At 45.2% G+C, this 12,878-nt stretch overlaps 1 protein-coding gene across 1 annotated transcript in view; it reads left to right on the forward strand.

Moving 5' to 3' along the window:
- The window catches only part of LOC144763635 (N(4)-(Beta-N-acetylglucosaminyl)-L-asparaginase-like), a 391,860-nt gene that overhangs the window by 152,804 nt on the left and 226,178 nt on the right, over nt 1-12,878 (forward strand). Inside the window, exon 3 of the mRNA XM_078649411.1 lies at nt 2,601-2,757. Coding sequence (XP_078505537.1) covers nt 2,601-2,757 — 157 coding nt within the window. The remainder of the gene's footprint in view (nt 1-2,600; nt 2,758-12,878) is intronic.

The following is a 12,878-nucleotide window of genomic DNA, read 5'->3' on the forward strand; positions in this document are numbered from 1 at the left end:
TGCATGGAGACGCAGGGAGGTTCTGTAGAACCTGTCCCACTTGTTGATCGAGTAGTAAGTCAGAAGGGTGACACCAAGGCATTTTAGTGCATCTGCTGGTTGTAGGGTTCCATTTGTGCTGGTGGGCATGTACCTGAGAGCACCACAACTGTGGAGATGGTAGCTTGGGGTATCCTAGGGAATCGCTTCAAGATGGAGGTACTGGGACTATTTTCCCATCTTTTCATGCTGACTCTAGGTTTAACTCTAGCTTTAACTCTAGGATATTGTCTACTTGTGAATAGCAATGACTGAGTTCATGTGTGCATCAAAGCAGAAGTGGCCAAGATGTGAGACTTAGGATTTATTGCGCAATCCCGTAGTCCTTAGGCCAGTTAGGTGGTGTTGGGCAAGATCCATCAGACTTGCATTTTTGTGTGGAATACCAGGCACTCAAATGAGTCACCAAAACAGATGCCCATCCAATTCCAAGAGCTCATGAGCCTTTGGACCGGCTCTGTGCTGTGAAGTACTAGAGCCTCTTTGATTTGAACATTGAATACTGGCAGATTGTTTTAGAGCCTAATACCAAGGAGAAGATTGCATTTTCTACATTGGAGGTGTCTTTACTCCTAGTGAACTATGTTCTATGAGGGCAAGAAGAGTTCTATGTGGCCAACCTGGGTGGCATTGCGGTGTTCTGCAATTCACGGGAGGACCACCTAGAACATGTCTTGGTCAGGATACAGAGGTCAACATTGAACATCAAGTCAACCAACTGCCAGGTTGGGAAATCCATTGTAGTCTACCTTGGACATCTGGTGGGTAACAGGAAAATAGGCTTTTTAGATGTATATTTCAGTCTGCGTTGTAGAGGGAGGTACTCAACACTGAAACACAAGTGAGAACATTTTCAGGACTCACTGGTTACTACAGAAACCTTGTAGTACTTTGAGGATTGTTGTTGCCCCATGACAGCTTTGACATCCAAGAAGCAGCCGGAGAAGGTGATTTGAACCGAGAAGTGTGAAAAAGCTTATGAGTACCTGAAGAGCATTGTGCAGTGCACCTGTACTGAAGCCCCCTGACTACAGTTAACCCTTCATAATACAGAAGGATACCTCAGATAAAAAAGTGGGAGCTGCATTGACTCAATTCAATGACACGCATAGAGAGCATCTGATGACCCTTATTAGTGGTGGGTTACTACCCAGGTAACTGAAGAGGGCGGCCATTGGGAAAGCACGCTTTGCCATTTTGCAAGTTTTGAGAAAGTTACTGCTGCATCTGTTTGGTACTACCTGTGTGGTACAAACCGATCACATGCCACTCAAGTGGCTGATAGCAAGAAAGCTTGAGAATCCCAAGTTGCTGCAAGGTCCAGGTTTCACAGTGGAGCCTGAAACAAGAATGAATATTACGTTGTGGAATTCCTTGGGAAACATGCCCAAAACACTGATTTTCCATGATGTGTTTCAGCGTAATTCTTCATATGGAAACACATTTGCTATTTCAAGAAAAGTTGTATGCTAAGCCTACTCATGCTGAATTTCCAGTCAGAGGTCAGTCTTCAGTTTTTGGCCTGGCGTTACTAAAAATTATATATATGATATCCTTTTATAGGGTGGCTTTCAGTCAGCCCTGTATACCCAATGGTTAGTTGAACTCTCATTCACATTTTGCTTCCAACCACCACAGCAAACTGCTCAAAGGGGTCTGCACACTTAAACCATTGGTTGCTTTACCTGTGAGTTACAGCAATCTGCACACAGATAAAGTAGTCCTGTTCTGTGCTAGGGCTATTGTGTGTGTTTTTTTATTTTTTAAAACAAAAGCATATTATATATTTTTTAATTTTAGTTTACTTAGTTTAAACTTAGCAAGAGCCTTGGAGCTCCCCAGACACTGCTACTTGCCCCTCACCACTAATTGCAGTATGGTACGACTTGTGTGCGCACTGCTAACATTGGCCATTTTTTTAAAATGTGCTTTAATTCCACTACCAAATGCCACCTTTGAGTGCACATTATGGGGAGCTATCTTTGAATGGGCTTTCAACTGTTCCATGCCCCCTTTGAACATTCAGAAATGGCTGCCTTTGTCTCTGCACTTTTGTGCACACATAGGTGGGCAATTTTTATTTTTCATTGTTTATGTAATAAAGTTTACAAAAACATTAAAAAATAACGGCAACGTCAAAACACTGTTAGCGAATGCCAGAGCTATTGCCTTTGGCAATGCTTATTAGGATAAGGGCTGATAAGCAGATGAAATGGAAAGCACAGAAGTGCTGCTTTCTACTGAAACAGCCCGGTCTTTGTGAATTTACGAGTGAATTTACACCATTTATAGGTTTATATGTACCCCAGTGTAGCTTTACCTTTTGTTTGTAAATCACCCCTAGTGCCTCTATGAATTTTATGTGTTAATTTTGCTATTCTGAGCATAGTTCGAGAAGCGCAACCTTAGTATGTATATATTAGCAAACTGGTGACTTTACACTTGCCAGTCACTTTTAAAAACCCTTTTTTAAAGGTTTGCCCTGGTGTCTTATAATAATCTATCGCATGCTTTAGAAGCACAGAAATAATGAAAAATAATGTGCATGATTTTTTTTCTAGAATTGGCACTCCTATTGCTGTAGCTTGTGAAGTAATGGAGAAGAGTGCCCACAGATTCTTAGTTGGCGATGGAGCTGTTGCATTTGCAAAACAGCATGGCTTTGTCATAGAAGATAATAAGCAAATGTTGTCTAAACGTGGTGCAGATGCCTATCAGGTACACGTTTTTCTTTCATATTATTTTTAACATTATTTTAAAGTTTGAAAAAAGTTAAATAAGGCATTGTCCCGCCATACATATCATTCAGCTGTAAATGTAATGCGTGGGAAGCGGGCTGATTTGAGCAGTGGGGTTCCTCACACCAAAAACTAGTGTTTGGGCATCCCAGAAAAAACCACCCAGATTAAAAACAGCAACATTTGTTTAATAATTTGGGTGTTTTTTCATGCCTCTGTTGGCATACTATTACCAATCAAATATACAGTGGTTGAGGGGATGAAGAGAAGAATCATTTACGTTGTATATATTCCCATGCCGCGTAGGTTACTGGGTGGGTTACTGTGCCGTCTGCACTGTGGTCTGCTGCAAGGGCTCATTTGTTTATTGCGTCTTCCCCTTAGATAATGCAAGGAAGAGTCCTGCCAACAGTATTCTTCTAATCCTATGTAATAAGTGGTATGACATTTCCACATCTCTAATCAAGTCTTGGGCCATAAGGAGTTCACTGATAACAAATGTGTTCTTCTAGAGTAGTCAAATAATGTTTATGCACACACCACATCAAGTTCTAGATGACTGTAAAAAGTTAAATGCTCAATAAAATGTTTTTCGCTGTCCCATCACATATACTTCATTCGTAGGGTCCAGAGTATTGACCGGTAGGAGGCAGCAATTCACATTATACAGTGATGCCACAAGCCCCACTTTTAATAACGCCTCCAAAATGTGTAAATCTGTCTTTGGATTTATGTTCTTAGAAAAATCATTTATCAATATGCACGTTTGGTAATTGTTAAGGGCATTTTGATGAAAGGAGTCAAAAGTGAACAGAAGGAGATCCTGTCGGGTGATTTCTTTTGGAATGCTAGAAGACCTCTGGCCAAGGAGACACACTGCACACTAACATGGGTTAGTATCTACAACCAGTAGATATTACCCACACACAGGCAATCTTTACTGGAGAGGGTACTTGGAAAAGGGAGACATTAAGTACATATGGTGAAATTGTCCACATATTAAACCCTTCTGGGCCAAGTCCTGTCACCCATGAAGAAGATCCTAGACTACCTAATTCTCCCTGATTTCCTATTCCTTCTGCTAGATCCCCTACACTTAAATATGAATTTAAGTAGACTAATTTGCATGTAGCCAGGTTCTGAACTGGGATGGTTCAGTGAGCTAAAAAACGGTGATGGATCAAGCCCTGATCTCTTGACTGGGTAGGAGTGTTCTGCTTAATTCAGATGCTCTGTCCATCACCACCCCCTTTATGAATCGTTTTGGCCACTATAGGAGTGGAAGGGTATACTCAGACATGAGTCCCTAGCTCACTGCACCATCAGGATTCAAGCAAGCCGGGCCGAAGACGGCTGTAATGCCAGAAACCGGTCCCCGGAAGCTTGTTTCCTTTCCAGTAAAGAATTGGCTTGGTAGTTTGGTCTGCCCTGTTCCCATAATGCATTGGGCCAGGGACAGACTAATTTGCATGTAGCCAGGTTCTGAACTGGGATGGTTCAGTGAGCTAAAAAACGGTGATGGATCAAGCCCTGATCTCTTGACTGGGTAGGAGTGTTCTGCTTAATTCAGATGCTCTGTCCATCACCACCCCCTTTATGAATCGTTTTGGCCACTATACGAGTGGAAGGGTATGCTCAGACATGAGTCCCTAGCTCACTGCACCATCAGGATTCAAGCAAGCCGGGCCGAAGACGGCTGTAATGCCAGAAACCGGTCCCAGGAAGCTTGTTTCCTTTCCAGTAAAGAATTGGCTTGGTAGTTTGGTCTGCCCTGTTCCCATGATGCATTGGGCCAGGGACAGACTAATTTGCATGTAGCCAGGTTCTGAACTGGGATGGTTCAGTGAGCTAAAAAACTGTGATGGATCAAGCCCTGATCTCTTGACTGGGTAGGAGTGTTCTGCTTAATTCAGATGCTCTGTCCATCACCACCCCCTTTATGAATCGTTTTGGCCACTATAGGAGTGGAAGGGTATGCTCAGACATGAGTCCCTAGCTCACTGCACCATCAGGATTCAAGCAAGCCGGGCCGAAGATGGCTGTAATGCCAGAAACCGGTCCCCGGAAGCTTGTTTCCTTTCCAGTAAAGAATTGGCTTGGTAGTTTGGTCTGCCCTGTTCCCATGATGCATTGGGCCAGGGACAGACTAATTTGCATGTAGCCAGGTTCTGAACTGGGATGGTTCAGTGAGCTAAAAAACGGTGATGGATCAAGCCCTGATCTCTTGACTGGGTAGGAGTGTTCTGCTTAATTCAGATGCTCTGTCCATCACCACCCCCTTTATGAATCGTTTTGGCCACTATAGGAGTGGAAGGGTATGCTCAGACATGAGTCCCTAGCTCACTGCACCATCAGGATTCAAGCAAGCCGGGCCGAAGACGGCTGTAATGCCAGAAACCGGTCCCCGGAAGCTTGTTTCCTTTCCAGTAAAGAATTGGCTTGGTAGTTTGGTCTGCCCTGTTCCCATGATGCATTGGGCCAGGGACAGACTAATTTGCATGTAGCCAGGTTCTGAACTGGGATGGTTCAGTGAGCTAAAAAACGGTGATGGATCAAGCCCTTATCTCTTGACTGGGTAGGAGTGTTCTGCTTAATTCAGATGCTCTGTCCATCACCACCCCCTTTATGAATCGTTTTGGCCACTATAGGAGTGGAAGGGTATGCTCAGACATGAGTCCCTAGCTCACTGCACCATCAGGATTCAAGCAAGCCGGGCCGAAGACGGCTGTAATGCCAGAAACCGGTCCCCGGAAGCTTGTTTCCTTTCCAGTAAAGAATTGGCCTGGTAGTTTGGTCTGCCCTGTTCCCATGATGCATTGGGCCAGGGACAGACTAATTTGCATGTAGCCAGGTTCTGAACTGGGATGGTTCAGTGACCTAAAAAACGGTGATGGATCAAGCCCTGATCTCTTGACTGGGTAGGAGTGTTCTGCTTAATTCAGATGCTCTGTCCATCACCACCCCCGTTATGAATCGGTTTGGCCACTATAGGAGTGGAAGGGTATGCTCAGACATGAGTCCCTAGCTCACTGCACCATCAGGATTCAAGCAAGCCGGGCCGAAGACGGCTGTAATGCCAGAAACCGGTCCCCGGAAGCTTGTTTCCTTTCCAGTAAAGAATTGGCTTGGTAGTTTGGTCTGCCCTGTTCCCATGATGCATTGGGCCAGGGACAGACTAATTTGCATGTAGCCAGGTTCTGAACTGCGATGGTTCCGTGAGCTAAAAAACGGTGATGGATCAAGCCCTGATCTCTTGACTGGGTAGGAGTGTTCTGCTTAATTCAGATGCTCTGTCCATCACCACCCCCTTTATGAATAGTTACATACTATAGGCTTAGATCCCTCCGTAGGTGGCTCTACTGGTCATTATCGCCTGTAGAGCCCGCAATGGAGGTCTCTAAGGCTATTAGAACATTCCGCCCCTAGAGGTCAGAATGTTCTATTTTGTAAAACACGGAGCCCAAGGGAGTTGAAATCTCCCTGGGCTCCATGAGGCTTTTTGTTCACAGCAACAGAAGTGAACAAACATTGGAACGTTGTGGCTCTGGGCTTCTACTGGCTATTAGAAGCCCAGAGCACTCCATTGTTTTCATTGAGCTCCCAATATTCTAGTGTTCTAATATAGCCTTAGAGGAAGACCTAGTGGGCTCTACTGGCCATTAAAGGCCCGCTCCATTGTTAAAGGCCCAGGCCGAAGGAGAGGGCCTTTAACAAGGGAGCGGGCCTTTAATGGCTGGTAGAGCCCACTAGGAGGGCTCTAAGGCTATTAGAACATTCCTTTCATAGAGGGCAGAATGTTCTAATTACTAAAGACAAAGACCTCTTGGAACCCGAGGGGTTTAAATCCCCTCCGGCTCCGAGAGGCCTTTGTTCACTGAAGCAACTGTGAACAAAACAACATTTGAATGTTGCTCTATGGGCTACTATCAGCCCGTAAAAATCCCGGAGCACTCCATTGTATTCAATAGAGGGCTTCACATTCCAATGTTGTAATAGAGCCTTATAGCCCGCTGTAGTGGGCTATACCGGCTATTAAAGGCCCGCTCCAGCGTTAAAGGCCCGAGCCGAAGTCGAGGCCTTTAACAAGGGATCAGGACGTTACTAGCCAGTATAGCCCAGCTACGAAGGGCTAAAAGGTTATCAGAACATTCTGCCACTAGAGGGAAGAATGTTCTAACAAATAATACAAAGGCTTCAGGGAGCGCAAGGGAATTGAAATCACCTTAGGTTCCCTGAAGCCTTTGTTCACAGCCAAGCTGTGAACAAAAACATTGGAATGTTGGAGCTCCAGGCTTATACCAGCCATTATAAGCCCAGAGCACTCCATTGTTTTCTCTGGAGCTCTGGCCCTCTCCAGCGTTAAAGGCCTGAGCCAAAGACGAGGACCTTTAACAAGGGGGAGGGACTTGTATAGCCCAGCTACGAAGGGCTATAAGGCTATTAGAACATTCTGCCACTAGAGGGCAGAATGTTCTAACAAAAAAAACCAAAGCCTTATGGGAGCGTGAGGGGATTGGAATCCCCTTAGGCTCCCTGAAGCCTTTGTTCACAGCCAAGCTGTGAACAAAAACATTGGAATGTTGGAGCTCCAGGCTTATACCAGCCATTATAAGCCTGGAGCACTCCATTGTTTTCTCTGGAGATCCCAACATTCCAATATTCTAATATAGCCTTATAGCCCGCCGTATCAGGCTATACCGGCTATTAAAGACCCACTGCATCGTTAAAGGCCCGAGCCAAAGGCGAGGGACTTTATCAAGGCAGCAGGACTTTAATAGCCGGTATAGCCCAGCTACGAAGGGCTATAAGGCTGTTAGAACATTCTGCCACAAGAGGGAAGAATGCTCTAACAAATTAAACAAAGGCTCTAGGGAGCGCGAGGGAATTGAAATTCCCTGAGGTTCCCTGAAGACTTTGTTCACAGCCAGAGCTGTGAACAAAGAAGCATTGGAATGTTTGAGCTCCTGGCTTAAACCAGCCATTATACGCCCTGAGCTACTCCATTGTCTTCAATGGAGCTTCCAACATTCCAATGTTCTAATATCAGTTCATATTCATCACAAATCTAAACTGTGGTATCCGACTTCAGTGCTATCTTGTATTGCATATACCCTACCAACCTTTGTACATAAATCCTACCTTAGTCTCCAAGCCTCGAGAAGAGCAGAATGTCATTATATACACATGCCTGATTCCCTCCAGACCAATGTTTCATTTGAACTAGCGGTTGTCGTGGGAGGCTCCCGGCTCTCATTTTTGGGAACTGGCACTTATTATTTTACTTCAGCAAGAAAGAGAGCAAACAAATAAAATGGAAACATTGATGAGACTGAGAAGAGAGACTTACGGAGATGGCAGATGGGATGGACACGGATGTGCTGAAGACAGACCAATGCGTAGCAAAGGTGCCGGCTGATCAATAACATATGATAAAAATTGTTCAGTTGGCCAGGGTGACACTGCACCTGCTGCACCAGTGATAGCTATGCCCCTAAACACAGAGAGAAGCCAAGGAATCACTATGGGAACAAGAGAATAAAAATAACCTCAGGAAAATAAACATTAACAAGCATTGAAAATGCAATAGGTCTCGCCTTTTATTAAGTTAAAGCCATTTGCTTTGCTAATGGTATTGTATAGCAAAGCAAATGGCTTTAACTTAGCTAAAGGCGAGACCTATTTTATTTTTAATTCTTGTTTTTGCTACAATTGGTACGAGGTGCATCAAACCAGTTGTCATAATAGGAGTCACAGCAGTGCGTTCCTTCAGAATATGTACACGTTTCGTGCACTATGGAACAAATATTTTTCCTTAAAGCAGTAAAACACCTACGTTGATATATACACACACAACCTATTTTCGGTAGAGGTAGCGCTCACTGTATACATTCAGCGAGTCTTGGTGATACCGCACTTTGAATACTTACTGATGGGAGGCAACAACTAACGTTAAATAACTGTTCGCAACGATCTAGTTGGGTGCACTTGGAGTACAAAAGTGTTGGAGCACATTAATGGAGATAGTTTTTCTGCAGTTTTGACCGGAAAGTGTTCCTTAAATTTAAAACGCAGAAGGGGGAGGGGGTTAAAACATTCCTGTGTGATTTTACTAGGCTTAAGACAACGAACGTAACAAGACAGAGGATACGTCACACAAAAAAGCTGCATCTCATGAGTCCCTTGGAATTCAAGAAGGTGGTAAAGACAGGGCTGCTCCCAAACCTGCTACTCCTACCTTCAACAACACAACGGAGGGCAACAGCGCACACAAAAGGTATGTAAATAAAAAGGTATGCAGGTATATGCTCAGCCTCTAAGCGTAACAACCCAGGTACAAGCACATTCAAATGACGAGGTGCTTGGACAATTTAAACGCTTCCCACTAAACAGTTTAAAAGGTTTGTGGACAACAGAGTAGCCTCTTACTCACAACGCGCGTTTCGAAGACTCAGCGATATGCTGCACTATACAAAATGTTAGAATGCATTTGAACAACCTAGGTTCTCCAGTATTACATCTTTCATAGATTCACATGTTTGTATCTTCCCCGTCGTCATGGTGGGAGTCTCACGGTAACAGAATGACCAAAGTAGTATCATAGAGAAGAAAAAACTGTATAGAAAAGCCCATAGGGCCTGTATTTTTTGGTAACCAGACCTCCTCATTGTTTGGTCCAAAAGTCAGCCAATCAGCATTACTGCCCTGACCTCACACTCCCCAGCAGAACCTTCCTGCCTCAGATTTCAGAGGGCGGAAAGCCTCACCTGCCGGCGCCCGTCCCGCCCTCGGCCAAGCGCAGCTGTTCTCTACCAGGATGTGCCCAGCAGCAGTTGGCCACCACGTGACGGCTTGGAGCATTGCATCTCCTTACAGTAGAGTGCGTGCATCCATCCATTCCTGGTTTACCATGCCTTATTGTAGTGCCAGCGAGCAACTCATTCTTAACCTTGGTTATAGTCTTACTCGAGATAAGTGTGTATTTTTATTTGTGTTGGCGCATTTTGAAGACGATGCTAGCTCAAGTGTTTTGCCTCAGTACTTACTGGACGAGCTGCTAAACAAACATGAGTTTAGAAACGCTGTTCTCTTCACTCCAAGTACCGGGCATTCTTCTAATGTAAACAGGCTTCTACAACAATTATTCCACGGCTGGTATTTCGAATGAAAGGAATTAGTTACTTACCTGTACACTATAGTTCTCCAGTATTATCTTTCATAGATTCACATGCTTGTATCTTCCCCATCGTCATGGTGGGAGTCTCACAGTAACAGAATGACCAAAGCAGTATCATAGAGAAGAAAAAACTGCATAAAAAAGCCCATAGGGCATGTATTATTTGGTGACCAGACCTCCTCATTGTTTGGTCCAAAAGTCAGCCAATCAGCATTACTGCCCTGACCTCACACTCCCCAGCAGAACCTTCCTGCCTCAGATTTCCAACCGCCTTCGTGTGAGGAAGGAGTCTCCCTGAGCCCTGCTCAGTTTGGTATTTCAAAACTGAATTTTTGTCCTTTTTCAACTGAATCTTTCTTCTGGATAAGGTATTGTCTATCATTTACTTCACCTTAAAATGGCTAAGAGCTCTAAAAAGAGGCTTTTCAGACCTTGCAGATCCTGTGGAAAAGCTAGGCTTTTCTCTGAAGACCCTCATAAGGACTGCTTATACTGTCTTCATCCAAAGCATATTGCCAAGGATTGTAAATATTGTAGAACCTTCTCTGCTAAAACTTTGAGGGACAGAGAGGCTCGTTTGCTGCTGTGGCTTCAAAAAAAGAAGGCCGCATCAGATTCAGATTCTGGTGAGGAGTCTGCTGCTCAAACACCAAAAAAGAGGAAGGCCTCACATTCTGAGGAGATGGTAAAGTCTAAAAAGTCTAAATCTAAGGGGAAGGAGGTGTCTTCCCTACCTCAGACTCCTCTCAAGAAGTCGTCAGGTCAGAAAGTGGCATCTTCTGCTCCTGCGGCCGGTTCCAGGATTTCTACTTCAAAATCTGAGGTAAAGACACCAGCCCCGTCGACGACTTCAGCGTCGACGACGACTATTTCGACGACGACAGCGGCGTCGACGACAGGAACTAAGTCAGTGTCGACGACGACTACGTCGACGAGTGTGACTATCCCGTCGACGAGAAAGCCGTCGACGATGACCTCGTCGACGACCTCGACGACGATGATTCCGTCGACGAGTGTCCCGTCGACGATGGACTTGACGACGACGACGGCCCCGTCGTCCATGGCTCCGACGACGATGGCTCCGTCGATGATGGCTTCGTCGACGTTGAGTGTGATTTCGACGGCGAAGGCCTTTAAATTGCCAAAGTCAAAGACTTTAATCTCCATCCGTGCACATCAATCGTCGAGAGGATCGTCGACGATAAGTAAGTCCGCGGAATTCACGTCGTGGACGCAAATTTCTCCTCTGCCTCCGTCCAGCCTGCTGGAGCAAGACTCAGATGATGAGGAGCGGCCTATAGTCCATCACAACTTAAAATAAAGAGCCAGGACACAGATGAGGAGGAAGTCTTTTCATTTAAAGAACGGGCCCAGTCAAAGTCTTCAAGATATGAATCTTTCCAGGACACTGGTGACTATGGTGAGGAGGAAGAACAGCAAGAGGAAGCAAGAGAAGAGTCAGTTTCTATGCCTTCATCTCTAGTATCTGACCTGAGGCTTATGATTAATGACTATTATCGTTGTTTTCCCGAGGCAAATGTGCCTCTGTCATCTACACCGGCTCCTGCACCACAAACTCCGAGGGCTCAGAATACACAGCCAACAAAGCCTCTACGTTCACCACCAGTGGTGACAATCAGAGATGACCTGACGGATACAGACGATGATGATCAGCCTAAGGAGGGTGAATTCACTCAGGATAATTCGGGAGGCCAGGAATGGAATGAATATATTTTGCCGTCAGCCCCCTCGCCTATCCTGGTGCCATCCACTTCTCCTCCTCAAGAGATAGGAGGATTCCACGACATTATAGAGAAAGCAGCCAAAAGATTCGATTTAGAGATGGAGGTTCAAGAAACGGAATGTTTCTTATACGACTTCAAAGATGATACTAGGAAGACCTCTAGATCAATCCCAATCATCCAGCATATTTGGGATGAGGGTCTCAAAATTTTGAAGACGCCGGCTTCAATTGCAGTTTCGGTTCCTAGAATCGAAAAGAAATACAGAGCTCCAGAGTCTTCTCCGGCCTGCCTGATAGGACACCCTAAACCAGAATCGGTGGTAACACAAGCGGTGCAAAGAAACTCCAAAAACCCAGTTTCTACTTCTATGGTACCGCCAGACAAGGAGGGAAGGAGAATGGACGGAGCTGGAAAGAGGTTTGCAGTGATGGCAGCATCTACTATTAAAGCAGCCAACGCTATGGCTTTACTCAGCCGCTTTAACAGACAAATGTGGTCGGATTTGGCGCCCATTTTGGCTGCACTCCCAGAAGACAAGAAAGAAGAAGCAGCTGCTATCCTTCGTGATGGAGCGAAATCAGCTTTGGAATCTATTGATGTGGCAATGGATGTCTCATCCATGGCTTTTAGACAGATGGCAGGAGCAGTTTCCCTCCGGAGACAGGGTTGGTTGAAGGCGACCTCGTTCCGACCGGAAGTGCAGGCGAAGATTGTCGACATGGCCTTCGATGGCGAAAATCTATTTGGCAAACATGTGGATGAGGCCCTACAGGGCATTAAGTTGGATACAGATACAGCCAGAGCACTGGGATCCCTACAACAAGGAAGGTTTCAATCCTTTCGCAGGAGAGGTACGAGAGGCCAGTTCAATCAGCGGTCCAGTTTTCAATCCAACAGATATCAACCCTACAACCAGCAGAGTTATAGGCAATACAATGCGGGTCAACAATATAGATCTTCAAACTCTTCCTTTCAGCAGCAGTCCGGAGGCAAGTCTTCCAACAGAGGAAGGAATCAGCAGTCTAATAGACGACAATGATTCCATGATGGCGCTCTCCACTCATCAAGTTCCCGAAAACGACCACTATCTATCTCAATTCTTCAGAAATTGGCTGTCCATAACATCGGACAGGTGGGTTTTGGACGTGATAACCAAAGGCCATACCCTAGAGTTTGTGCAAA

Source organism: Lissotriton helveticus, chromosome 6 (genome assembly GCF_964261635.1).
Source record: "Lissotriton helveticus chromosome 6, aLisHel1.1, whole genome shotgun sequence".
Taxonomy (NCBI): domain Eukaryota; kingdom Metazoa; phylum Chordata; class Amphibia; order Caudata; family Salamandridae; genus Lissotriton; species Lissotriton helveticus.